This window comes from Hyla sarda, chromosome 3, assembly GCF_029499605.1.
Source record: "Hyla sarda isolate aHylSar1 chromosome 3, aHylSar1.hap1, whole genome shotgun sequence".
Taxonomy (NCBI): domain Eukaryota; kingdom Metazoa; phylum Chordata; class Amphibia; order Anura; family Hylidae; genus Hyla; species Hyla sarda.
Window position 1 is genome coordinate 217,298,841 of NC_079191.1, and position 27,100 is coordinate 217,325,940.

The window sequence follows — 27,100 nt, forward strand, 5'->3', positions numbered from 1 at the left end:
CCTGTGTTCCAGACCTCCTGCCGTTGCCCCTGACTACGATCCTTGCTGCCTGCCCCGACCTTCTGCTACGTCCGACCTTGCTTCTGTCTACTCCCTTGTACCGCGCCTATCTTCAGCAGTCAGAGAGGTTGAGCCGTTGCTAGTGGATACGACCTGGTCACTAACGCCGCAGCAAGACCATCCCGCTTTGCGGCGGGCTCTGGTGAAAACCAGTAGTGACTTAGAACCGGTCCACTAGCACGGTCCACGCCAATCCCTCTCTGGCACAGAGGATCCACCTCCTGCCAGCCGGCATCGTGACAGCAGCCTTACGCCCTTTATTTGCTTTATTTTCTAATTGCTGCATGCTCTGACTAAAATTGTGGGCTCGTAGACTTCGAATAGGTTAAAAAAAAATTCCACAATTATTAAATAGAAATCATTGAGTCACATGATGAAAGAATCACATGATTTGTAATGAGAAAGGCACAGGGGGAAAATATACTAATACAATGTGGTCTCTTTCCCTGAACTTACAAAAACTCGCCATGGAAACCCAGCCTAATAAGTAAAGTAATAAAAAAATTATTGTGCAGTTTTTGATACAGACAAGAGCAGAAGTGTCAAACTCTTCAATCTGGATTGACACTTTTTGCAGTGATTCATTTGGAGTATTTACCACCATTATATACCACACTCTGTCTAGATCAGTGGTTCTAAACCGTACCCCGATGGGTACTTAGCCGTTCTCCAGGGGGTACTTGAAAAAAAATCAGTAATGGCAGCCACTGGTTACTGGTCTGGACCACTTTGAAAGAAATGGTAGGCTGACGTCACTGCACCGAGGAGTGGAGCAGGAGGACAGCAAAAGGGAAGAGCGGGCACTGGGCTGCTGTGGGCAGTAACTACCATCAGCTTTGTTGCTCCACTGTCCCTGAAGACTGGGGACATACTGCTATGCACAATAGTAATAGGTCCCCAGACCAGATGAGCAGTGGAACATCAAAGCAGGACAGTATGGTGGCCTAAACTATATATGGGGGCAAGACATGTAGTAGACACATCACCAAAGAGCTGGAGACTCAAATTCTTGATGGAGTGTGACTTTATTCGCTCCCCAAAGCGCAACGTTTCGGCAACAAGCTGCCTTTTTCAAGCATAACAAACAAAGGGACAATGTGCACATATATATAGGAACAAAGGTGTTCACAGATTGGTTAAACAAGAGGTGTCTCACATATGTCATTACATCTCTCTTCATTATCCATTGGCTAAAACAAGTTACTATAGTGATCCATGTATACAAAGAACCCAGTACATTAAAATATCAAAGTTACATCAATTGACTGTGCATATAAACATCCGATGAGCTTACTGGGACTTCACTTACATATATCCATGTCTCTGATTGCGGCCTCAGCATACCGATCACTCAGTTTCCAAATGTCTCCATGCTGTGTGGTGGCTTGTCAACAAACACTCTGCATTTGCGTGGATACCCTGTGTACAAGGTGTTACTCATATCAGCTGACTGGCTTAGGTCAGCTGATGAGCAGACATCATGACATGTTCGCCTGTGTCCTCACTATGCGCATAATGTGTCATGCGCATGTGCCGATTATCAGCTCATGTGCATAACTATCGCAATAGCTTTAAACACTCACGAGTCCAACCGGACTTCCATATAAGTGTAGTATTTATGACACCAATATATATGAATCAATAGGGCTAACAGGGCAAACAAATTTGGCAAAATGTTTTTATTTGAGTGAAATAGAAGTTCCACATTGAGACAGGGATTAATTTATCACATAATACACTATAACATCCAGTTTACATTTTATTCTGTGAAGTCCTCGGTAAATTCATCTTCTGATGTAATCTTCATTTAAAGTGATATCCTCCATACAGTGATACAGTAATACAATAAAAGTGCCTATAAAATAAATAGAATTTTTTTTTTTAGAAAAAAAATCAAAAGAAAAAAAAATCAAAACAACCATGAACCTTATATTGCACCGGGACGTAAAAAAAATGGTAAATAATAAATAAAAAATTAATAATATATCAAAAAAAAAAAAGAAAAAAATTAATGAAAAATATAATATAAATAAAATAAAAAAAAGGAAGAAGAAAAAAAGAGAAAAAAAAGAGAGAAACTTGAGATAAAAATAAAGATAAAAATAAAAAGAAGAAAGATAAAAACAAATGAGATATCCATGATAGCCTACATAAATGGTTTCACAGTGTCCAATGTGTAGATCCATTTCAACTCCTTCTGTCGCAATGGTTTTTCCCTATCACCCCCTCTTCTCAAGGGCGGCACCTGATCAATAATACAGAACCTTAATTGACTGATGTTGTGTCCATATTCCAAAAAGTGTTTAAGCAGGGGAGGTAGATTTTTTTCGTTCAAATGGAAGATTTAAGACCATTAAGTCTAATCCGACATTCATTTGTAGTTTCACCTACATAATAAAGCCCACATGGGCATGACAATAAATAAATTACAAAAGATGAGCGGCATGTAAACCTTCCACGTATTTTAAATGGTTAACCTGTAAGTGGATGATTAAAGGAATCACCCTTAATCATAGAATTACAAAGGCTACAAATTAAACATGGAAAATGACCTTGTTTAATTTCTGCAAAAGTATTTTGTAGCGCCTTATTTTTAAAGGAACCTACATCTGATCAGATTAGACAATCCTTAAGATTACGTCCTTTACGGTATGCCATCACAGTTGGTTTATCAAATCCCACGGTCTTGTTTAATAACGTCAAGTTACGTCTGATTATATTGGCTGACTATTTACAGAATATGTTGAAACAAAAGGTATTCTGTCTGAGGGTTGTTTTGGGGTACTTTTTAAAAGAGAATCTCTCTCAAAAAGTTTTTTTTTACCTGCTGGTTTAATAGGTGTTGTGGATAACCCCTGCGTCTAATTTTTTTCTGCATCTCATCTATTCGTTAAAAGGATTGTTCGGGATTTGAAACTATACGCTTCACCCGTAACATTTGTCTCCATGGTAAAGATTTAATGGTAGATTTGGGATGAAAACTATCACCCGTAACATTTGTCTCCATGGTAAAGATTTAATGGTAGATTTGGGATGAAAACTATCATATAGTAAAATACTATTCCTATCCGTTTCCCTGGTGAATAGATCTATTGTGAGTTTACCATCAACCACTGTTACCAATGTATCTAAAAACTGAATTGGAATCTTGTATGGAGGAAAAAAAGAAAAAAACACCTAAGTGCCGTAAGTATGATGAAACTGGGAAAAATAGATAGTGAGTGCGTGCTCACCTTGTGATGTTACACTTAGAGTGCAACATCTAATGTTGCGTATCGCCCTGTATAATGGGCAAGTAGCCGGGGTGCAGCCAGAAGCTCTCCCGCCCGGAGGTAACCTTCGGTCGGTGTGGAAGTAAATGCAGAACGTCCGCAGGATTTGCGGGCTGAGAGAAAGAAAGGCTTCACAAAGTGCTTAACCCGGGATCTTGTAGTAGAAGGAGAAACCCCAGTCTACAGACACAAAGGCAGACTTGGTAGATATGGAAATAAATAAAAGTTCTTTATTCTAGATACAGCACTAGGACTACACGTGTCGAGGGGTGGGACCCCCTCTTCATCAGGTCCAATAATCTGATTATTGGACCTGACGAAGACGGGGTCCCACCCCTCGAAACGCGTAGTCCTAGCGCTGTATCTAGAATAAAGAACTTTTATTTATTTCCATATCTACCAAGTCTGCCTTCATGTCTGTAGACTGGAGTTTCTCCTTCTATTACAAGATCCCGGGTGAAGTGCTTTGTGAAGCCTTTCTTTCTCTCAGCCCGCAAATCCTGTGGACGTTCTGCATTTAAAAACTGAATTGAGGACTCAGAGCCCACCATGGTGAATTGGAGCTCGGGATGAATCCCATTCAATTCATCCAAAAACAATTGGAGTTGTGTCCAAATGCCCAACCAAATTACAAAAGTATCGTCAATGTAATGGAACCAAGTCCGCACAAGACGATACGACTGTGATGAATAAATATATTTCTCCTCAAATTCTGTCATATACACATTAGCATATGTGGGCACTAAATTTGACCCCATGGCCGTTCCCCTGTTCTCGACACAGAAGTCATCGCCAAACAGAAAATAATTCTGTCTGAGGATGACACCCAGTAAGTCCAGAACAAGGGAATGGGCACCCATGGAAAGATTCGTAGTTGTAAGACAATTAACTACTGCCTGGATACCCTTGGAGTGTTCAATCGATGCGTACATATTGACAAAGTCGAACGACACCAGAAGGGATCCAGAAGGGCAGGGTACATCTTGGATTTTCTTAATAAAGTCACCGGTATCACGATAAAGGATTTAGCAGAGGTGGCATGGCATCTGAGGATCTTATCTAAATAGATTGGGTGAGAATACTGAATCACTCCCGGAGACAATCGGTCTTCCGGGAGGGTTGCGGAGATCCTTATGAATCTTCGGGAGACAATATATAACCGGAGTTATAGGATGCTTTTGTATTAAATATGTCTATAATTCTTCATCAATAATATTGTCCTCAACCGCCATTTTTAAATGGGATGCGATGCCTGCCTGTATTTCCCATAATGGATCCTTTTTTAATAGTGATCTCGGATAAATATTTGGGGTGTCCATAACAACTAGTGTACCCCCTTTATCTGCTGCTTTTATGGTGATCTCAGGATTATTCTGTAATCTGTGTAACACTCATGTTTCAGAAGACAGGAACACCGGTGGATGTAAGGTGCTGCTGGTTTTCACCAGAGCCCGCCGCAAAGAGGGATGGACTTGCTGCAGCAGGCGGCACCCAGGTCGCTACCGCTGGCACGGCTTGACCGCACAGGTGGATGAGGAATTCAAGGCACAGGAAGAATAAGGCAGCTCCTGGTCAGGATAGCAGAAGGTCAGGGCAGGCGGCACAGTAGCATAGTCAGGAATGTAGCAAATGATCAGTAGGCAGGCAACAAATGAGCAAGGTCCGGTCACGGAGCAAAGGGTATAATACACGGCAAGACAATCACAGGACTGTTTTCTCTCAGGCTCTAGGGCAACAAAGATCCGGCAGGGAAGTGTGGGAGGTGGAGGAATTTATCAATGAGGCACAGGTGTTACTTCACTAATGGGCGTACTGGCCCTTTAAATCTTAAAGCCCTGTCACGCGCGTGACCTAGGGGATGGGGACACGCGCGCAGAGGCGGGGGCAGAAGAAGCACCAGATGAGTAACGGACCGGGATCCCAGCCCCGCCGGCAGCAGTAGGTAATGGGACCATGCGCTCACGGCCAGCGTGTGTGGCCGGAGCGCATAACGTAACAGTACCGCCCCCCTTTGGTCTCCCCATCCTTTTACAATTTAGAAAACTCCTGAGAAGGTCAGGGTCAAGGATGTTCTCAGGCTCCAAGATATTCTCCTCAGGCTTTCCTCAGGACCGCGTAACCCACCCAGTCAACCAGAAAAAATTGTTTACCTCTCACGGTTTTAGTGGCAAGAATCTCTTTAACTTTGTAGACGTCAAAAGAGCCGGAGACAGGTGTGGGGACAAGATTCTTTTGAGAAAAACGGTTTATGACAAGAGGCTTGAGGAGAGAGACGTGGAAAGAATTTGGAATACGTAATGTAGCAGGTAGACGGAGTTTGTAGGAGACAGGATACATTTTTTGTAGAATCTGGAAGGGACCAAGGTAGCGAGTACCAAGCTTGTAACAGGGTATCTTGAAGCGGATGTACTTGGATGAAAGTCACACCATGTCACCAGGAGAGAAGAATGCCGAAGATAAGTCTCAAGAATTTGATTAACCCTCTTCACCTGACCGTTGAACTGAGGGTGGTAGGCCGAAGAGAAGTCCAGATTGATGTCCAGAGGGATACAAAGGGCTCGCCAGAACTTAGAGACAAACTGCACACCACAATCTGAAACGATATGCTGAGGAAGACCATGTAAATGAAAGACATGCAACAAGAAGTTCTTCACCAGCTGTTGGGCAGAAGGAAGACCTGGTAGAAGAATAAAATGAGCCATCTTGGAAAACCGATCTACAATGACCCAAATGACAGTGTTATTATCAGGTGGTGGCAAATTGGTGACAAAATCCATGGCGATATGGGACCAGGGAGTTTCTGAAATGGGTAAAGGCTGTAAAACTCCTGCAAGTCTCTGTCGAAGAGTTTTGTCACAGGCACAGGTTTCACAGGAATGAACAAAATCAGAAACATCACGTTGAAGATGGGGCCCCCAGTAGTGCTGGGAGATTAGAAGTAGAGTCTTGCGTATACCAGGATGACCTGCTGTCAAGGAATAATGACCCCATTTCAGTACCTTGCATCTCAATCAGGCGGGCACAAAGGATTTTCCAGAAGGAACTTGCTGAATTTCAGGAGGAGCGGCAGGAATCAAACAGTCAGGAGGAATAATATGCCTAGGCGTGGAGTCCAAACCAATGACGTCAGAGGATATGGAGAGAGCATCAGCCCTGATGATCTTATCTGCCGGACGGAAGTGGATGAATAAGTTGAACCTAGAAAAGTACAGTGACCACCTTGCCTGGCAGGGGTTCAAACGCTGACTGGACTGAAGGTATAGAAGATATGGTCGGAGTAGATGCTGACCGGATGACAAGAACATTCCAATAAATGTCGCCATTCCTCCAAAGCTAGCTTGATAGTGAGGAGTTCACGATCTCCAATGGAGTAATTCCTTTCAGCAGGAGAGAAGGTCTTGGAGAAGAACCCACAAGTTACAGTCTTGCCCTTGGTGTTTTTCTGAGTAAGAACGACACCCACTCCAATAGATGAGGCATAAACCTCCAAGGCAAAGGGCCTCTCCGGATCTGGTCATGTAACCACTGGAGCAGAAGCAAATGCAGACTTTAAATGGGAGAAGGATTCTTCAGCCTCTTGAGGCCAAGAATAAGAATTAGAAATCTTCTTAGTGAGAGCCACAATTGGAGCAACCAAGGACGAAAAATGTGGGATAAATTGACGATAATTTAGTGAATCCCAGAAAGTGTTGAATAGCCCGAAGGCCCAAAGAACGAGGCCAATCCAATATTGCAGACAAATTTATCTGGATCCATCTGCAGGCCCCGTTGAGAGATAATGTAGCCATGAAACGGAAGACTAGACTTCTCGAACAGGCATTTCTCCAGTTTGGCATAGAGATGATTCTTCCGTAGTCGCTGAAGAACCAGACGAACATGAATACGATATTCCTCTAAGTTGGAAGAGAAGATCAGGATGTCATCTAGGTATACAACACAGGTGTAGAGAAGATCAAGGAAGATATCATTGACAAACTCTTGAAAAATGGCTGGAGCATTGCAGAGACCAAATGGCATTACGAAATACTCAAAATATTCGTCACGAGTATTGAAGGCCGTTTTCCATTCATCTCCCGAGGTTATACGCATAATGTAAGTCCAACTTGGAGAAAATCTTGGCACCACAGAGGGGGTCAAAAAGTTCTGAGATTAGAGGTAGTGGGTAACGGTTCTTGACCGTGATTTTGTTAAGTCCCCTGTAGTCAATGCATGGACGGAGTGAGCCATCCTTCTTCCCTACAAAGAAACCAGCTCCAGCAGGAGAAGAGGACTTACGGATAAATCCCTTTTGGAGATTCTCCTGGATATACTCAGCCATAGCTTTAGTCTCATGAACTGATAGAGGGTATATCCTTCCACGAGGAGGAGTGGTACCAGGCAGAAGATCAATAGGGCAGTCGTAAGGATGATGTGGAGGCAGAGACTCAGCCTGTTTCTTGCAGAATACGTCAGAGAAATCTTGGTAAGGTTGGAAGCAAAGATTTTGACAGGATTGTCCAAAGCGAATAATTCCCCAATTTTCCAATAAAATTGCGGAGAATAGCATTGCAGCCAAGGAAGACCAAGTAGAATCTCTGAAGTACAGTGTGGCAGAACATAGAATTCAATCTTTTCTTTATTCCATGCACCCACTTGCATAACGAGAGATTCTGTATAGAAGTGAACCATACAGTCCAGATTTTGTCCTTTAACAGAGGAGATGAACAATTGCTTCACAAGCCGAGTGACAGAAAGATGATATATGTGGACCAAATAAACATCAAAAAAGTCACCTGCTGATCCAGAATCCAAAAATGCTGTAGCACTGAAGGAAGACTCGGCTGAAGCGAAGATTTGTACAGAAATAGTTAAGCGTAGAGAGGTAGTTTTCACCTCCAGGGACGCCACTCCCACGTACCCTTGGTGCGGGCATTTCGCAGACGCTGTGGGGAAACTGTACAGTCCTTGAGGAAGTGCTCCGGGCTAGCAAAATACAAGCACAAATTCTCACTGTGTCGTCGTGACCTCTTCTGATACGTAAGACGAGAATATCCACTTGCATAGTCTCTTTGGCAAGAGGCACAGGAAACTGAAGAGGTTGACGTTGAAACACGGGTGCCAGGCGAGGATATCTCCTTGTTCAGGCTGGTTCCCTCTCTAAGTGCAGCTCCTCCTGTCTCTCAGCAAAACATGGATAAGTTCAGTCAAAGAAGATGGAGGATCACGTGCTGCGAGGGCATCTTTAATCCTGCTTGACAGTCCTTTTTTGAATGTGGGACACAAGGCCTCATCATTCCATGCAAGTTCTGAGGCTAAAGTGTGGACTTGAACCGGGTAGTCACCAACGGAAGAATTCCCTTGACAGAGGTTCAGCAAAGCTGTCTCAGCAGATGAGGCATGTGTGGGTTCCTCAAAGACATTGCGAAATTCTGCCAAGAAAGGCGACAAATTGGAGGAAGAAAAAATCCCGGCACTCACTGGGTATGCTTAATCATAGTGGTTTATTAATCCATATGCAAGGTAATGCAGGATAGCGACTCGCAGGAAGCGTTTTGGCCAAATGGCCTTTGTCAACTGATCAGTTGACAAAGGCCATTTGGCTGAAACGCGTCCTGCGAGTCGCTATCCTGCATTACCTTGCATATGGATTAATAAACCACTATGATTAAGCATACCCAGTGAGTGCCGGGATTTTTTCTACCTACTATTTGCACTCCTGGTCCACGTGCACCACCACTTTCACGAGTGCCGACTCTCTACTACTTTTATTTAGACAAATTGGAGGATACCAGATCACCGTGGTCCAAAAGGGGTGTAGCCCAAGCCAGGGCTTTTCCGGACAGTAGACTAATGACAAAGGCCACCTTTGCACGTTCCCTCAGAAAATGTTCAGACATGAGCTCCAAGTGAATGGAGCACTGTGTGACGAAGCCTCTGCATAACTTGGAATCACCATCATACTTAGAAGGTAGAGGCAGACGTAGCTGGGAGCCAGAAGACACTGCAGGAACTGGTGGTAGGAGTGGGCGCTAGGTTGCAGTACCTGCTGCTGTTGTTGCTGCAAGGCCAATAGCTGTTGCATCATAGCAGACAGTTGGGTAAGTTCCTGCCGCGCTAATTGCTGAGACTGACATACCACAACGGAGGCAAGGTCCGTGACTTCAGACAGGAGTACCTCAGCGGGATCCATGGCCGGATCTTACTGTAACAGTCACGTTTCAGAAGACAGTAACACCGGTAGATGTGGATCCGCTGGACCTGTGTGGCAGATGACTCGGACCGTACCAGGAAGCGGAGTCTAAGGTGCTGCTGGTTTTCACCAGAGCCCACTGCAAAGCGGGATGGAATTGCTGCGGCAGGCGGCACCCAGGTCGCTACCCCTGGCACGGCTCAACCACACAGGCGGCTGAGGAATTCGAGGCACAGGAGGAATAAGGCAGCTCGTGGTCAGGATAGCAGAAGGTCAGGCACGCAGTTTATTAAAATACTCATTACTCAAAAAGAAAGAAAATTCTTGGAAGAAACCCTTTAACCCCTTAAGGACTCAGCCCATTTTGGCCTTAAGGACTCAGACAATTTAATTTTTACGTTTTCATTTTTCCTCCTCGCCTTCTAAAAATCATAACTCTTTTATATTTTCATCCACAGACTAGTATGAGGGCTTGTTTTTTGCGCGACCAGTTGTCCTTTGTAATGACATAACTCATTATATCATAAAATGTATGGTGCAACCAAAAAACACTATTTTTGTGGGGAAATTAAAACGAAAAACGCAATTTTGCTAATTTTTGAAGGTTTCGTTTTCACGCCGTACAATTTATGGTAAAAATGACGTGTGTTCTTTATTCTGAGGGTCAATACGATTAAAATGATACCCATTATTACGTACTTTTCTATTATTGTTGCGCTTAAAAAAAATCACAAACTTTTCAACCAAATTAGTACGTTTATAATCCCTTTATTTTGATGACCTCTAACTTTTTTATTTTTCCATATAAGCGGCGGTATGGGGGCTCATTTTTTGCGCCATGATCTGTACTTTTTTTTATACCACATTTGCATATAAAAAACATTTTAATACATTTTTTATAATTTTTTTTAAATAAAATGTATTAAAAAAGTAGGAATTTTGGACTTTTTTTTTTTTCTTTCCTGCCGTTCACCGTACGGGATCATTAACATTTTATTTTAATAGTTCGGACATTTCCGCACGCGGCGATACCAAATATGTCTATAAAAAATATTTTTACGCTTTTTGGGGGTAAAATAGGAAAAAACGGACGTTTTACTTTTTTACATTTTTTTTTACACTTGAATAGTCCCCATAGGGGACTATTCATAGCAATACCATGATTGCTAATACTGATCCGTTCTATGTATAGGACATAGAACAGATCAGTGTTATCAGCTATCTTCTGCTCTGGTCTGCTCGATCACAGACCAGAGCAGGAGACGCCGGGAGCCGGACGGAGGAAGGAGAGGGGACCTCCGTGCGGCGTTCTGAATGATCGGATCCCCGCAGCAGCGCTGCGGGCGATCCGATCATTCATTCAAATCGCGCACTGCCGCAGATGCCGGGATCTGTATTGATCCCGGCACCTGAGGGGTTAATGGCGGACGCCCGCGAGATCGCGGGCGTCGGCCATTGCCGGCGGGTCCCTGGCTGCGATCAGCAGCCGGGATCAGCCGCGCATGACACGGGCATCGTTCCGATGCCCGCGGTTATGCACAGGACGTAAATGTACGTCCTGGTGCGTTAAGTACCACCGCACCAGGACGTACATTTATGTCCAGCGTCCTTAAGGGGTTAAGCGCAAGCGCCTAAAAAATCCCTCCAAATAAATCATAAGTTCAAACCAATCCGTGTCCTTAGTTGGCCAAAAAGATAACCCTTTTTGTATAATATTTAGTTCTGCAGAGATACTGATGATATATTTACCACTAAAGAGTCTTCTAGGTTGAGGTCCCCCGGCCCTTCAGTGGTCGATGCTGAATCTTCTTGCGTGTACGCACACCTGTCTCTTCTATGTTTGCAGCCTCCTCGCCTGGTTTTGCAGGAGTGTCCCCAGATCTGGCTAAAAAAAAAGAGGGAGAATGGGGAGTAGGTCTATCTGATGAATCACTATCCAGAGCGGTTGACAAAAATCCTTCTTTATGAATATTTGATTTCTGACGATGATGTGTTCTTCCGTCTCCGGGATCTAGATGATTATTCAAGTGGCAAAATCTATATATGGCAGACCAATCTTGAACAGGAAGGAGGTCGTCGGAGATGAAAAGCTAAACCACATCATGGTCAAAATCAAATATTCATAAAGAAGGATTTTTGTCAACCGCTCTGGATAGTGATTCATCAGATGGACCTACTCTCCATTCTCCCTCTTCTTTTTTAGCCGGATCTCGGGACGCCTAAAGGGTTTCTTCCAAGAATCTTCTTTGAGTAATGATAATTTTGATAAACCGCGTGCCACTTAATTGACATTGAGGGATGCAGATTTGTTCAATAAGAGCCAGTTTATGCCACCCAGAACTAACAATAGGACTGAAGCCTTTGTGGAAGTGGTAACCAAACAAATTGAAACACTAAAGCAGAACCATACCCGTTCTGGTTGGCATAATTTGACACGTGAAGATCATGAAGTGTTATACAGATTACAGAATAATCCTGAGATCACCATAAAAGCAGCGGATAAAGGGGGTGCCCTAGTTATCATGGACACTCCCAAATATTTATCCAAGATCACTAGACAACTCTCGGACGAAAAAGTGTATAGTAAATTAAAAAAGGGTCCATTAGGTGAAATACAGGCAGGCATCGCATCCCGGTTAAAAAAGGTTGGATGAGGACAATATTATTGATGAAGAATTAGAGACATATTTAATACAAAAACATCATATAACTATAAGGATCTCCGCAACTCTCCCGAGAGACCGATTGTCTCTGCAATCTATTTAGATAAGATCCTTAGATGCCATGCCACCTCTGCTAAATCCTTTATCAGGGATACCGGTGACTCCATTAAGAAAATCCAAGATGTACCCTGCCCTCCTGGATCCCTTTTGGTGTCGTTTGACGTTGTCATTTTGTACACGTCGATCGAACACTCCAAGGGTATCCAGGCGGTAGCTAATTGTCTTACAACTACAAATCTTTCCATGGGTGCTTGTTCCCTTGTTCAAACACTAACAAATAGCCCAAGGATGGTGTAAGGGTTAACTCAAACCATATAACCAAACCCCACACCTAGGATTGACTCCAGGTGGGGGTGCAAAACCCCATATGAAACACCCTCCATTTAAAACGTAACTTTTATTTATGTGTTTGTAAATAAGACTTATGAAAACCTAATAGTTAAAACACCAGCAAAATATCACCACACTAATACATGTATATATGCTGTCACCAGAGAGCATGTAGATACCCTGTGCCTGCAGAACTACAGGGGCTATCTAGTGGCTGTATTGCTGACTTTAAAATCACAGTAGCATAGACTCCCCTACATGTTTCGTGACAGCAGTCATGTCATCAGGGGTATTTGAGGTATATGACTTGAGGCGTTCCCTTGCTCTGGACTTATTAGGGGTCAGCCTCAGACTGAATTATTTTCTGTTTGAGGATTACTTCTATGTCCAGAACAGGGGAAAGGCCATGGGGTCCAATGTAGCGCACACATATGCTAATGTGTATATGACAGAATTCGAGGAGAAATATATTTATTCATCATAGTGGTATCGTCTTCTGCGGACTTGGTTCCGTTGCATTAACGATACATTTGTAATTTGGTGGCGCTTGGACACAATTCCAATTGTTTTTGGATGAATTGAATGGGATTTATCTCAAGCTTCAATTCACCATGGTGGCCTCTGAACCTCAAATACATTTTTAGATACATTGGTAACAGTGGTTGATGGTAAACTCTCAATAGATCTATTCACCATGGAAATGGATAGGAATAGTAGTTTACTATATGATAGTTTTCATCCCAAATCTACCATTAAATCTTTACCATTGTTACGCCGAGCGCTCCGGGTCCCTGCTCCTCCCCGGAGCGCTCGCGGCGTTTCTCTCTCTGCAGCGCCCCGGTCAGACCCGCTGACCGGGAGCGCTGCACTGACATTGCCGGCGGGGATGCGATTCGCATAGCGGGACGCGCCCGCTCGCGAATCGTATCCCAAGTCACTCACCTGTCCCGGTCCCCGGCTGTCACGTTCTGGCGCGCGCGGCTCCGCTCCTTAGGGCGCGCGCGCCAGCTCTCTAAGATTTAAAGGGACAGTGCACCAATGATTGGTGCCTGGCCCAATCAGTCCAATTAGCTTTCACCTGCTCCCTGTCCATATAACCTCACTTCCCCTTCCCTTCCTTGCCGGATCTTGTTGCCTTTGTGCCTGGAGAAAGCGACTATTGTGTTTGCCATTACTGTGTTCCTGACCTCTTGCTATCACCATTGACTACAAACCTTGCCGCCTGCCCCGACCTTCTGCTACGTCTGACCTTGCCTCTGCCTAGTCCTTCTGTCCCACGCCTTCTCAGCAGTCAGCGAGGTTGAGCCGTTGCCGGTGGATACGACCTGGTTGCTACCGCCGCAGCAAGACCATCCCGCTTTGCGGCGGGCTCTGGGGAAAACCAGTAGCAACCTAGAACCGGTCCACCAACACGGTCCACGCCAATCCCTCGCTGACACAGAGGATCCACATCCACCTAGCCGAATCATAACAGTAGATCCGGCCATGGATCCCGCTGAGGTCCCGCTGCCAGTTGTCGCTGACCTTACCACGGTGGTCGCCCAGCAGTCGCAACAGATTGAGCAACTTGGACAACAGTTCGCCCAACAAGGACAGCAGCTGTCGCAGTTGACCGCCATGCTACAGCAACTTCTGCCACAGCTACAGCAGCAACCATCTCCTCCGCCAGTTCCTGCACCTCCTCCGCAGCGAGTGCCCGCTCCTGGCCTCCGCTTGTCCCTGCCGGACAAATTTGATGGGGACTCTAGACTTTGCCGTGGTTTACTGTCACAATGTTCCCTACATTTGGAGATGTTGTCGGACCATTTTCCTACAGAACGGCCGAAGGTGGCTTTCGTGGTCAGTCTCCTGTCTGGGAAGGCTCTGTCATGGGCCACACCGCTCTGGGACCGCAATGATCCTGTCACTGCCTCCGTACAGTCCTTTTTCGCTGAGATTCGAAGTGTCTTCGAGGAACCAGCCCGAGCTTCCTCTGCCGAGACTGCCCTGCTGAACCTGGTCCAGGGTAATTCTTCAGTAGGCGAGTACGCCATCCAATTTCGTACTCTCTCCTCCGAATTATCTTGGAATAACGAGGCCCTCTGCGCAACCTTTAAAAAAGGCCTATCCAGTAACATCAAAGATGTGCTGGCCGCACGAGAAATTCCTGCCAACCTGCATGAACTCATCCATTTGGCCACCCGCATTGACATGCGTTTTTCTGAAAGACACCAGGAGCTCCGCCAGTAAAAAGACCTTGATCTCTGGGCACCTCTCTCACAGTATCCTATGCAATCTACCCCTGTGCCTCCCGCCGAGGAGGCTATGCAAGTGGATTGGTCTCGCCTGACCCATGAAGAGAGGACTCGCCGCAGAGATAAAAATCTATGTTTGTACTGCGCTAGTACCGAACATTTCTTGGTGGATTGCCCTATTCGTCCTCCACGTCTGGGAAACGCACGCACGCACCCAGCTCACGTGGGAGTGGCGTCTCTTGGTCTGAAGTCTGCTTCTCCACGTCTCACTGCTCCCGTACGGATTTCTCCTTCTGCCAACTCCTCCTTCTCAGCTGTGGCCTTCTTGGACTCTGGTTCTGCGGGAAATTTCATTTTGGCCTCTTTTGTTAATAAGTTCAACATCCCTGTGACCCGTCTCGCCAAGCCGCTCTACATTTCTTCGGTCAACGGAGTGAAATTGGACTGCACTGTGCGTTATCGCACAGAACCCCTGCTCATGAGCATTGGACGGCATCACGAAAAAATTGAACTTTTTGTTTTGCCTAACTGCACCTCTGAAGTCCTCCTTGGTCTGCCATGGCTCCAACACCACTCTCCTACCCTTGATTGGACCACCGGGGAGATCAAGAGCTGGGGTGCTTCTTGCCACAAAAAATGCCTCACATCTGCTCTCATTCCTGCCAGTCAAACCCCTATGTCTCCTCCTATACCTGGTCTCCCGTCCTGGTAACATTCTGCCCCATGCCAAGCCTCACCCTCTGCCCCCCCTCCCCATTCCCACTCCTTTTGAACTGTCTGCCGTTCATGATCATACCCAGGACTTCACTGTCCCCCAGAAGGAGGCTCTACAATCGCTCCCAATGTCCTCGTCCCATGTGGAGCGACATCCGGACAAAAAGAGGGGGAGACCTAAGGGGGGGGGGGGTACTGTTACCCTGAGAGCTCCGGGTCCCTGCTCCTCCCCGGAGCGCTCGCGGCGTTTCTCTCTCTGCAGCGCCCTGGTCAGACCCGCTGACCGGGAGCGCTGCACTGACATTGCCGGCGGGGATGCGATTCGCATATCGGGACGCGCCCGCTAGCGAATCGCATCCCAAGTCACTCACCTGTCCCGGTCCCCAGCTGTCACGTCCTGGCGCGCGCGGCTACGCTCCTCAGGGCGCGCGCGCGCCAGCTCTCTAACATTTAAAGGGCCAGTGCACCAATGATTGGTGCCTGGCCCAATCAGTCCAATTAGCTTTCACCTGCTCCCTGTCCATATAACCTCACTTCCCCTTCCCTTCCTTGCCGGATCTTGTTGCCTTTGTGCCTGGAGAAAGCGTCTATTGTGTTTGCCATTACTGTGTTCCTGACCTCTTGCTATCACCATTGACTACGAACCTTGCCGCCTGCCCCGACCTTCTGCTACGTCTGACCTTGCCTTTGCCTAGTCCTTCTGTCCCACGCCTTCTCAGCAGTCAGCGAGGTTGAGCCGTTACCGGTGGATACGACCTGGTTGCTACCGCCGAAGCAAGACCATCCCGCTTTGCGGCGGGCTCTGGTGAAAACCAGTAGCAACCTAGAACCGGTCCACCGACACGGTCCACGCCAATCCCTCGCTGACACAGGATCCACATCCAGCTAGCCGAATCATAACAACCATGGAGTCAAATGTTACAGGGGAAGCGTATAGTTTCGAATCCCGAACAATCCGTTAAATGAATAGATGAGATGCAGAAAAGATTTAAATGCAGGGGTTATCCACAACGCCTATTAAACCAGCAGGTAAAAAAAAAACTAGAGAATTTTGAGAGATCTTCTCTTTTAAAAAGTACCCCAAAACAATCCTCAGACAGAATACATTGTATTTCAACATATTCTGTAAATAGACAGGTGATAGCCAATATAATCAGACATAGCTGTTACGCCGAGCGCTCCGGGTCCCCGCTCCTCCCCGGAGCGCTCGCTTCACTCTCCCCGCGGCAGCGCTCCGGTCACGTCCTCTGACCCGGGGCGCTGCGATTCCGCTGCCAGCCGGGATGCGATTCGCGATGCGGGTAGCGCCCGCTCGCGATGCGCACCCCGGCTCCCCTACCTGACTCGCTCTCCGTCTGTTCTGTCCCGGCGCGCGCGGCCCCGCTCCCTAGGGCGCGCGCGCGCCGGGTCTCTGCGATTTAAAGGGCCACTGCGCCGCTGATTGGCGCAGTGGTTCCAATTAGTGTGTTCACCTGTGCACTTCCCTATATCACCTCACTTCCCCTGCACTCCCTTGCCGGATCTTGTTGCCTTAGTGCCAGTGAAAGCATTCCTTGTGTGTTCCTTGCCTGTGTTTCCAGACCTTCTGCCGTTGCCCCTGACTACGATCCTTGCTGCCTGCCCCGACCTTCTGCTACGTCCGACCTTGCTTTTGCCTACTCCCTTGTACCGCGCCTATCTTCAGCAGCCAGAGAGGTGAGCCGTTGCTAGTGGATACGACCTGGTCACTACCGCCGCAGCAAGACCATCCCGCTTTGCGGCGGGCTCTGGTGAAAACCAGTAGTGGCTTAGAACCGGTCCACTAGCACGGTCCACGCCAATCCCTCTCTGGCACAGAGGATCCACTACCTGCCAGCCGGCATCGTGACAGTAGATCCGGCCATGGATCCCGCTGAAGTTCCTCTGCCAGTTGTCGCTGACCTCACCACGGTGGTCGCCCAGCAGTCACAACAGATAGCGCAACAAGGCCAACAGCTGTCTCAACTGACCGTTATGCTACAACAGTTACTACCACAGCTTCAGCAGTCATCTCCTCCGCCAGCTCCTGCACCTCCTCCGCAGCGAGTGGCCGCTCCTGGGATACGCTTATCCTTGCCGGATAAATTTGATGGGGACTCTAAGTTTTGCCGTGGCTTTCTTTCCCAATGTTCCCTGCATCTGGAGATGATGTCGGACCTGTTTCCCACTGAAAGGTCTAAGGTGGCTTTCGTAGTCAGCCTTCTGTCCGGAAAAGCCCTGTCATGGGCCACACCGCTCTGGGACCGCAATGACCCCGTCACTGCCTCTGTACACTCCTTCTTCTCGGAAATCCGAAGTGTCTTTGAGGAACCTGCCCGAGCCTCTTCTGCTGAGACTGCCCTGTTGAACCTGGTCCAGGGTAATTCTTCCGTTGGCGAGTATGCCGTACAATTCCGTACTCTTGCTTCAGAATTGTCCTGGAATAATGAGGCCCTCTGCGCGACCTTCAAAAAAGGCCTATCCAGCAACATTAAAGATGTTCTGGCCGCACGAGAAATTCCTGCTAATCTACATGAACTTATTCACCTAGCCACTCGCATTGACATGCGTTTTTCCGAAAGGCGTCAGGAACTCCGCCAAGATATGGACTCTGTTCGCACGAGGCGTTTCTTCTCCTCGGCTCCTCTCTCCTCTGGTCCCCTGCAATCTGTTCCTGTGCCTCCCGCCGTGGAGGCTATGCAGGTCGACCGGTCTCGCCTGACACCTCAAGAGAGGACACGACGCCGTATGGAGAACCTCTGCCTGTACTGTGCTAGTACCGAACACTTCCTGAGAGATTGTCCTATCCGTCCTCCCCGCCTGGAAAGACGTACGCTGACTCCGCACAAAGGTGAGACAGTCCTTGATGTCTACTCTGCTTCTCCACGTCTTACTGTGCCTGTGCGGATGTCTGCCTCTGCCTTCTCCTTCTCTACAGTGGCCTTCTTGGACTCTGGATCTGCAGGAAATTTTATTTTGGCCTCTCTCGTCAACAGGTTCAACATCCCGGTGACCAGTCTCGCCAGACCCCTCTACATCAATTGTGTAAATAATGAAAGATTGGACTGTACCATACGTTTCCGCACGGAGCCCCTTCTTATGAGCATCGGATCTCATCATGAGAGGATTGAACTTTTGGTCCTCCCCAATTGCACCTCGGAAATTCTCCTTGGACTTCCCTGGCTTCAACTTCATTCCCCTACCCTGGATTGGTCCACTGGGGAGATCAAGAGTTGGGGGTCCTCTTGTTCCAAGAACTGTCTAAAACCGGTTCCCAGTAACCCTTGCCGTAACTCTGTGGTTCCTCCAGTAACCGGTCTCCCTAAGGCCTATATGGACTTCGCGGATGTTTTCTGCAAAAAACAAGCTGAGACTCTACCTCCTCACAGGCCTTATGATTGCCCTATCGACCTCCTCCCGGGCACTACTCCACCCCGGGGCAGAATTTATCCTCTCTCTGCCCCAGAGACTCTTGCCATGTCCGAATACGTCCAGGAGAATCTAAAAAAGGGCTTTATCCGTAAATCCTCCTCTCCTGCCGGAGCCGGATTTTTCTTTGTGTCCAAAAAAGATGGCTCCCTACGTCCTTGCATTGACTACCGCGGTCTTAATAAAATCACGGTTAAGAACCGCTACCCCTTACCCCTCATCTCTGAACTCTTTGATCGCCTCCAAGGTGCCCACATCTTCACTAAATTGGACTTAAGAGGCGCCTATAACCTCATCCGCATCAGAGAGGGGGACGAGTGGAAAACGGCATTTAACACCAGAGATGGACACTTTGAGTATCTGGTCATGCCCTTTGGACTGTGCAACGCCCCTGCCGTCTTCCAAGACTTTGTCAATGAAATTTTTCGTGATCTGTTATACTCCTGTGTTGTTGTATATCTGGACGATATCCTAATTTTTTCTGCCAATCTAGAAGAACACCGCCAGCATGTCCGTATGGTTCTTCAGAGACTGCGTAACAACCAACTCTATGCCAAAATTGAGAAATGTCTGTTTGAATGCCAATCTCTTCCTTTTCTAGGATATTTGGTCTCTGGCCAGGGACTACAGATGGATCCAGACAAACTCTCTGCCGTCTTAGATTGGCCACGCCCCTCCGGACTCCGTGCTATCCAACGCTTTTTGGGGTTCGCCAATTATTACAGGCAATTTATTCCACATTTTTCTACCATTGTGGCTCCTATCGTGGCTTTAACCAAAAAAAATGCTGATCCCAAGTCCTGGCCTCCTCAAGCAGAAGACGCCTTTAAACGACTCAAGTCTGCCTTTTCTTCGGCTCCCGTCCTCTCCAGACCTGACCCTTCCAAACCCTTCCTATTGGAGGTTGATGCCTCCTCAGTGGGAGCTGGAGCTGTTCTTCTACAAAAAAATTCTTCCGGGCATGCTGTCACTTGTGGTTTTTTCTCTAGGACCTTCTCTCCAGCGGAGAGGAACTACTCCATCGGGGATCGAGAGCTTCTAGCCATTAAATTAGCACTTGAGGAATGGAGGCATCTGCTGGAGGGATCAAGTTCTCCTGTTATTATCTACACCGACCACAAGAACCTCTCCTACCTCCAGTCTGCCCAACGGCTGAATCCTCGCCAGGCCCGGTGGTCTCTGTTCTTTGCCCGATTTAATTTTGAGATTCACTTTCGTCCTGCCGATAAGAACATTAGGGCCGATGCTCTCTCTCGTTCCTCGGATGCCTCAGAAGTTGAACTCTCTCCGCAACACATCATTCCACCTGACTGCCTGATCTCCACTTCTCCTGCCTCCATCAGGCAGACTCCTCCAGGAAAGACCTTTGTTTCTCCTCGCCAACGCCTCGGAATCCTCAAATGGGGTCACTCCTCCCATCTCGCAGGTCATGCGGGTATCAAGAAATCTGTGCAACTCATCTCCCGCTTCTATTGGTGGCCGACTCTGGAGACGGATGTTGTGGACTTTGTGCGAGCCTGCACTATCTGTGCCCGGGATAAGACTCCTCGCCAGAAGCCCGCTGGTTTTCTTCATCCTCTGCCTGTCCCCGAACAGCCTTGGTCTCTGATTGGTATGGATTTTATTACTGATTTACCCCCTTCCCGTGGCAACACTGTTGTTTGGGTGGTCGTTGATCGATTCTCCAAAATGGCACATTTCATCCCTCTTCCTGGTCTTCCTTCTGCGCCTCAGTTGGCTAAACAATTTTTTGTACACATTTTTCGTCTTCACGGGTTGCCTACGCAGATTGTCTCGGATAGAGGCGTCCAATTCGTGTCTAAATTCTGGAGGGCTCTCTGTAAACAACTCAAGATTAAATTAAATTTTTCTTCTGCATATCATCCCCAGTCCAATGGACAAGTAGAAAGGATTAACCAGATCTTGGGTGATTATTTGCGACATTTTGTTTCCTCCCGCCAGGATGACTGGGCAGATCTCCTCCCATGGGCCGAATTCTCGTATAACTTCAGGGTCTCTGAGTCTTCCTCCAAATCCCCATTTTTCGTGGTGTACGGCCGTCACCCTCTTCCCCCCCTCCCTACTCCCTTGCCCTCTGGTCTGCCCGCTGTGGATGAAATTTCTCGTGACCTTTCCATCATATGGAGAGAGACCCAAAATTCTCTCTTACAGGCTTCATCACGCATGAAGAAGTTCGCGGATAAGAAAAGAAGAGCTCCCCCCGTTTTTTCCCCTGGAGACAAGGTATGGCTCTCCGCTAAATATGTCCGCTTCCGTGTCCCTAGCTACAAGTTGGGACCACGCTATCTTGGTCCTTTCAAAATTTTGTGTCAAATTAATCCTGTCTCTTATAAACTTCTTCTTCCTCCCTCTCTTCGTATCCCTAATGCCTTTCACGTCTCTCTTCTCAAACCACTCATCCTCAACCGTTTTTCTCCCAAATCTGTTCCTCCCACTCCTGTTTCCGGCTCCTCGGACATCTTCTCGGTCAAAGAAATTTTAGCTGCCAAAAAGGTCAGAGGGAAAAATTTTTTTTTAGTGGACTGGGAGGGTTGTGGTCCTGAAGAGAGATCCTGGGAACCTGAGGACAACATCCTAGACAAAAGTCTGCTCCTCAGGTTCTCAGGCTCTAAGAAGAGGGGGAGACCCAAGGGGGGGGGTACTGTTACGCCGAGCGCTCCGGGTCCCCGCTCCTCCCCGGAGCGCTCGCTTCACTCTCCCCGCGGCAGCGCTCCGGTCACGTCCTCTGACCCGGGGCGCTGCGATTCCGCTGCCAGCCGGGATGCGATTCGCGATGCGGGTAGCGCCCGCTCGCGATGCGCACCCCGGCTCCCCTACCTGACTCGCTCTCCGTCTGTTCTGTCCCGGCGCGCGCGGCCCCGCTCCCTAGGGCGCGCGCGCGCCGGGTCTCTGCGATTTAAAGGGCCACTGCGCCGCTGATTGGCGCAGTGGTTCCAATTAGTGTGTTCACCTGTGCACTTCCCTATATCACCTCACTTCCCCTGCACTCCCTTGCCGGATCTTGTTGCCTTAGTGCCAGTGAAAGCGTTCCTTGTGTGTTCCTTGCCTGTGTTTCCAGACCTTCTGCCGTTGCCCCTGACTACGATCCTTGCTGCCTGCCCCGACCTTCTGCTACGTCCGACCTTGCTTTTGCCTACTCCCTTGTACCGCGCCTATCTTCAGCAGCCAGAGAGGTGAGCCGTTGCTAGTGGATACGACCTGGTCACTACCGCCGCAGCAAGACCATCCCGCTTTGCGGCGGGCTCTGGTGAAAACCAGTAGTGGCTTAGAACCGGTCCACTAGCACGGTCCACGCCAATCCCTCTCTGGCACAGAGGATCCACTACCTGCCAGCCGGCATCGTGACAATAGCTGGACCTGTGATGGCGTACCGTAAAGGCCGTAACCTTAAGGATCGCCTAATCCGATCAGATGTAGGTTCCTTTAAAAATAAGGTGAGACAAAATACTTTCGCAGAAATTAAACAAGGTAATTTTCCATGTTTAAGTTGTAGCCATTGTAATTCTATGATTAAGGGTAATTCCTTTAACCCCTTAACAACAAAGGACGTATATTTACGTCCTCCGCCGGCTCCCGCGATATGCCGCGGGGTCACCGTGTCATATCAGGTCAGTCCCGGAGGCTATCAATGGCCGGGACCTGCGGCTAATACAGAACATCACCGATCGCGGTGATGCCCTGTATTAACCCTTCAGACGCGGCGATCAAAGCTGACAGCCGCATCTGAAGTGAAAGTAACCCGGCTGCTCAGTCGGGCTGTTCGGGACCGCCGCGGTGAAATTGGCGACTGCTGCTGCACGCAGAATTTCCTAGCTGAATTCTTGAGCTGGATTCCTCTATGAAATTCTACCGTGTGAAAGGCAAAGAGCTCAAGTCCTGCAGGAACGCGTGGGAACTGAGGTCGTGCACTTTTTTCACAGCAGGAACACCTTTCCCATTAGCAGAATCAGCCCCTAAAGGGGTACTCCGGCGCTAAACATCTTATCCTCTATCAAAAGGATAGGGGATGTTAGATCGCGGGGATCCTGCCACTAGGGACCCCTGCGATCTTTGCTGCAGCACCCCCGTTTTTCAGCTGCACAGAGCGAGGCTGATGACGGGCGGTGCAGGGGATGGAGTATCGGGATGTCACGGCTCCGCCCCCTCAATGCAAGTATATGGGAGGGGGTGTTGTGGCCACGATCTAGCATCTTATTCCCTATCCTTTTGATAGGGGATAAGATGGTTAGCGCCAGAGAATCCCTTTAATTAGAAATCATGGGTGATTTTCCACAGTTTTTTTCCCAGGACTTGAACCCTGGAAAGGCCCTTAGGGTCTATTCACACGGCAGAATTTCCACTTGCGCAATTCCACCTAAAAATAAAGCCCATAGACTGCTATGGGATTCCGCACTCCCATTCACACTTTTGATTTCCCAAGGAATCTGTTTCCATCAAAAGAATGAACATGTTTCTTTTTTTTTTGTGTAATCCATCAGAAAAGCCCATTAGTCAACAGGACTTTAAGTTTCAGGGGTTATCCAGGAATAAAAAAACAGGCCTTTTTTCTTTCAAAGACAGCACCCTCCTTGTCTTCACATTGGGTGTGGTATTACAACTTGGGTCCATTCACTTCCATGGAACTGAGCTGCAGAACCACACCCAACCTGGAGACAGACAGGTAGAGGTCTTTGAAAGAAAAAAAAGGCCTGTTTTTTTTTTATTCCTGTAATACTCCTTTAATTCTGGCAGCAAATTTTGTGCAAAATGGGGGAGATTTATCAAAACCTGTCCTGAGGAAAAGTTGCTGACTTGCCCATAGCAACCAATCAGATTGCTTCTTTCATTTTTCAGAGGCCTTTTCAAAAATGAAAGAAGCAATCTGATTGGTTGCTATGGGCAACTCAGCAACTTTTCCTCTGGACAGGTTTTGATAAATCTCCCCCAATGAGTGCAGACCCGGTAGGCGTGAATCCACATAGGAAGCAATGACTTTCTTCAGTGTGAACATACCCTTGTCAATAGGATGGGTCTAGGACATGTCAGCGGTGATAAGCCCGCAGCATCACGCCCCAAGTCCTATGAAAAGATGCTCGGGATGGGTATTTCATGGCGAATTGATGGATTTACCGTATACACTCGAGTATACCGTATTTACTCAAGAATTTTCGTGCTGAAAACGCCCCCTCGGCTTTTACCCGAGTGAACTCTCCGCCTGTCAATCCCTTTCAGTAGTCTTCAACCTGCGGACCTCCAAATGTTGCAAAACTACTACTTGTAGTTTTGAAACATCTGGAGGTCCGCAGGTGGAAGACCACTGCGGCCTTCGTCATCATCCAGACCCCCCCTTTAGTTTTCTACTCACCTCCCCTCGGTGGGAAGGAAGGGTGAGCTGGTCCGGGCCATCTATGCTGCAGGGACCGTCCGGTGGGGATGGTTAGTCGTTCCGGACTATCCATTTTCACCGGGAGGCCCTCTTCTCCGCTACAGGCCCGGCCCCGGACTAGTGACGTTGCTTTGACTATGACACACAGGGACATCCCTGCGCATGAACGTCCCTGTGCATCGTCGTCAAGGCAATGCCACTAGTTTGGGGTCGGCCCGGAGCGGAGAAGAGGGCCTCCCGGTGAAAATGTACAGCCTGGAACAACTAACCCTCCCCACCAGACGGTCCCTGCATCATAGATGACCCGGACCAGCTCACCATTCCTTCCCACCGAGGGGAGGTGAGTAGAAAACTAAAGGGGGGTCTGGATGATGACGAAGGCCGCAGTGGTCTTCCACCTGCGGACCTCCAGATGTTTCAAAACTACAACTCCCAGCATGCCCGGACAGACGATGGCTGTCCGGGCATGATGGGAGTTGTAGTTTTGCAACATCTGGAGGTCCGCAGGTTGAAGACCATTGATGGGATTGACAGGCGGTGATGATGAAGGGGAGGGGGGGGATGATGATGGGGGTGATGATGACGAGGGTGATGATGACGGGGGTGTTAATGACGGGGGTCTGGATGATGACGGGGGTCTGGATGATGACAGTGGGGGATGATGTATTTCCCACCCTAGGCTTATAGTTGAGTCAATAACTTTTCCTGGGTTTTCGGGGTAAAATTAGGGGTCTCAGCTTATATTCGGGTCGGCTTATACTCGAGTATATACGGTAATATAGGAGACATGTAAGCAATGCCGGCGCTCCACAGTAAATAGTCTTGGTATCACAGCTCCAGTTTCATTCATCACTCCAGTACTTTCTGTGGGCAGCTGCCACAACTGCAAAAATATCAAAAACTAAAATGTCACCTAATCTCTTGGAGGTATCTGTTATAAATAGCAGTTACCACACCTCTGTTCCAGGAATGGTCCCTAGAGGGTGGCTGATAAACAGCCCCACGTGACTCTGGGATTTGTAGTGCATTTATGGAAATGCCAGGGATAGTACTGTGGGGACAGCCCAGAAGGCGGCAGCTGTGAGCTCCTCCATGCCCTGGCACGGAGCCAGGTTGCCTGTAAGTGGAAGAACATCGTGTGCCCCAGGCTGTGCCTCACACCTACAACTGACATATGTGACATGGGGCCAGACACAGAGCACAGTGTGCCAGGCACAGCTCCAGCAGACATGCCCCTTCTGAAGCGCTGCAAAGAGCGGGCAAGCGACGTGATAGATGAGGAGAGCGGGCAGCTGCATGCCCTCAGCCTGGGTATATGGAAGGCTCCGGAGCTGGCCTATCAGGAGCATACGGCTCATCACCTGCTCACCAGCTTCTTCTCCAGCCGGGCATGGGACGTGCACACACACTTCCATCTGGACACTGCCTTTCGGGCACAGTGGACGTCTCCAGCCGCTGACAGTCCTCGTCTGCACGTGGGCTTCCTGTGCGAGTACGATGCTCTGCCCGAGATCGGGCACGCCTGCGGGCACAACCTGATCGCTGAAGTGGGGGCAGCGGCTGCCCTGGGACTGCGAGGAGCTCTGGAGGGCGTGCGACCACCACGGCAGGTCCAGGTGCGGGCTGTTCTCTCTCTTAACCATTTCCCCCCAACCAGGGTGCCTCCAGCTGTTGCAAAACTACAACTCCCAGCATGTCTGGACAGCCGAAGGCTGTCCAGGCATGCTGGGGGTTGTAGTTTTGCAACAGCTGGAGGCACCCTGGTTGGGGAACACTGCTCCAGATCGGGGGCTCCTAAAAAAACATGGGCATTTATGGATAGTGGGGGAGATTTATCAAAACCCTTCCAGAGGAAAAGTTGCTGAGTTGCCCATAGCAACCAATCAGATTGCTTCTTTCATTTTTGAAAAGGCGTCTGGAAAATGAACGATGCAATCTGATTGGTTGCTATTGGCAACTCAGCCACTTTTCCTCTGGACAGGTTTTGAGAAATCTCCCGCAGTAAGTTGGCAGCCCTGCTCCCCGGATATGTTTACATTACGTATATGTCGCTGAATATCCGCTCGTGGAATTCAGCGAGAGGAGATTCAGGCGGCGGGGCCGCGCCGTCACCATTGACGGATATGCAGTACTCGCAGACTTCCGCGCAAAGAATGAACATGTTCTTTCTTTGCGCAGAACAATTTCAGCGACGGAATTGTCCGCCGCTGAAATTCCGCAGTGCGAACGGGTCTCACGGAGGACCCATTCACACTGATGCACTCGCGGAATTCTGCTCACGGAATTCCGCAGTGTGGACATACCCTATAGAAGCTGTGTTCACACCAAATAGTTTTGAAAAATCATCTGTTGCTTTGAAGTCATTGGGAGAGGCAACTTTTATGAGCGGAACAATACCAGGTTTTCTTTTTTTGGGTCGTTTATTCTCCAAAAGTGTGTTGTTTTTCGAGCCTTTTTCCATCGCTTTTTTGCGCATTTGGCTGGGTTCACATCAGCGTTTTTTCATTTCCATTCCTCAGATCCCTTTTAATTCTGAGAAACTGAAATGAACAGATCCCATTTATTTCTATGCGGGGTTTTAAATCTCTGCTCGCATCAGTTGCGCTTAAAGGGGTACTCCGCCCCTTATCCCCTATCGAAAGGATAGGTGATAAGATGTCAGATCGCAGGGGTCCCGCCGCTGGGGACCCCCGGGATCTCGGCTGCAGCACCCACCTGTTGCGGCTTCCGGCAGCGCTGGAGGCTCTCATCCTAACATCTCACGACCAGGGCGACGGGAGATCATG

General features: G+C 48.2%; 1 protein-coding gene and 1 long non-coding RNA gene across 2 annotated transcripts in view; one reads left to right on the top strand and one right to left on the bottom strand.

Annotated features, from left to right (window-relative positions):
- Positions 1 to 1,730: 1,730 nt before the first annotated feature.
- Positions 1,731 to 25,806, bottom strand: LOC130362108 (uncharacterized). Its single transcript, XR_008891278.1, has 3 exons — positions 25,676 to 25,806; positions 2,211 to 2,305; positions 1,731 to 1,915 (listed from the first exon to the last, which is right to left on the bottom strand). It is a non-coding gene; the product is annotated as an uncharacterized LOC130362108 (long non-coding RNA).
- PM20D2 (peptidase M20 domain containing 2) overlaps positions 25,358 to 27,100 on the top strand; it is a 51,642-nt gene continuing 49,899 nt past the window's right edge. The window contains exon 1 of the mRNA XM_056566090.1: positions 25,358 to 25,930. Within this exon, the coding sequence (XP_056422065.1) occupies positions 25,496 to 25,930 (435 nt within the window). The 5' untranslated portion in view covers positions 25,358 to 25,495. The remainder of the gene's footprint in view (positions 25,931 to 27,100) is intronic.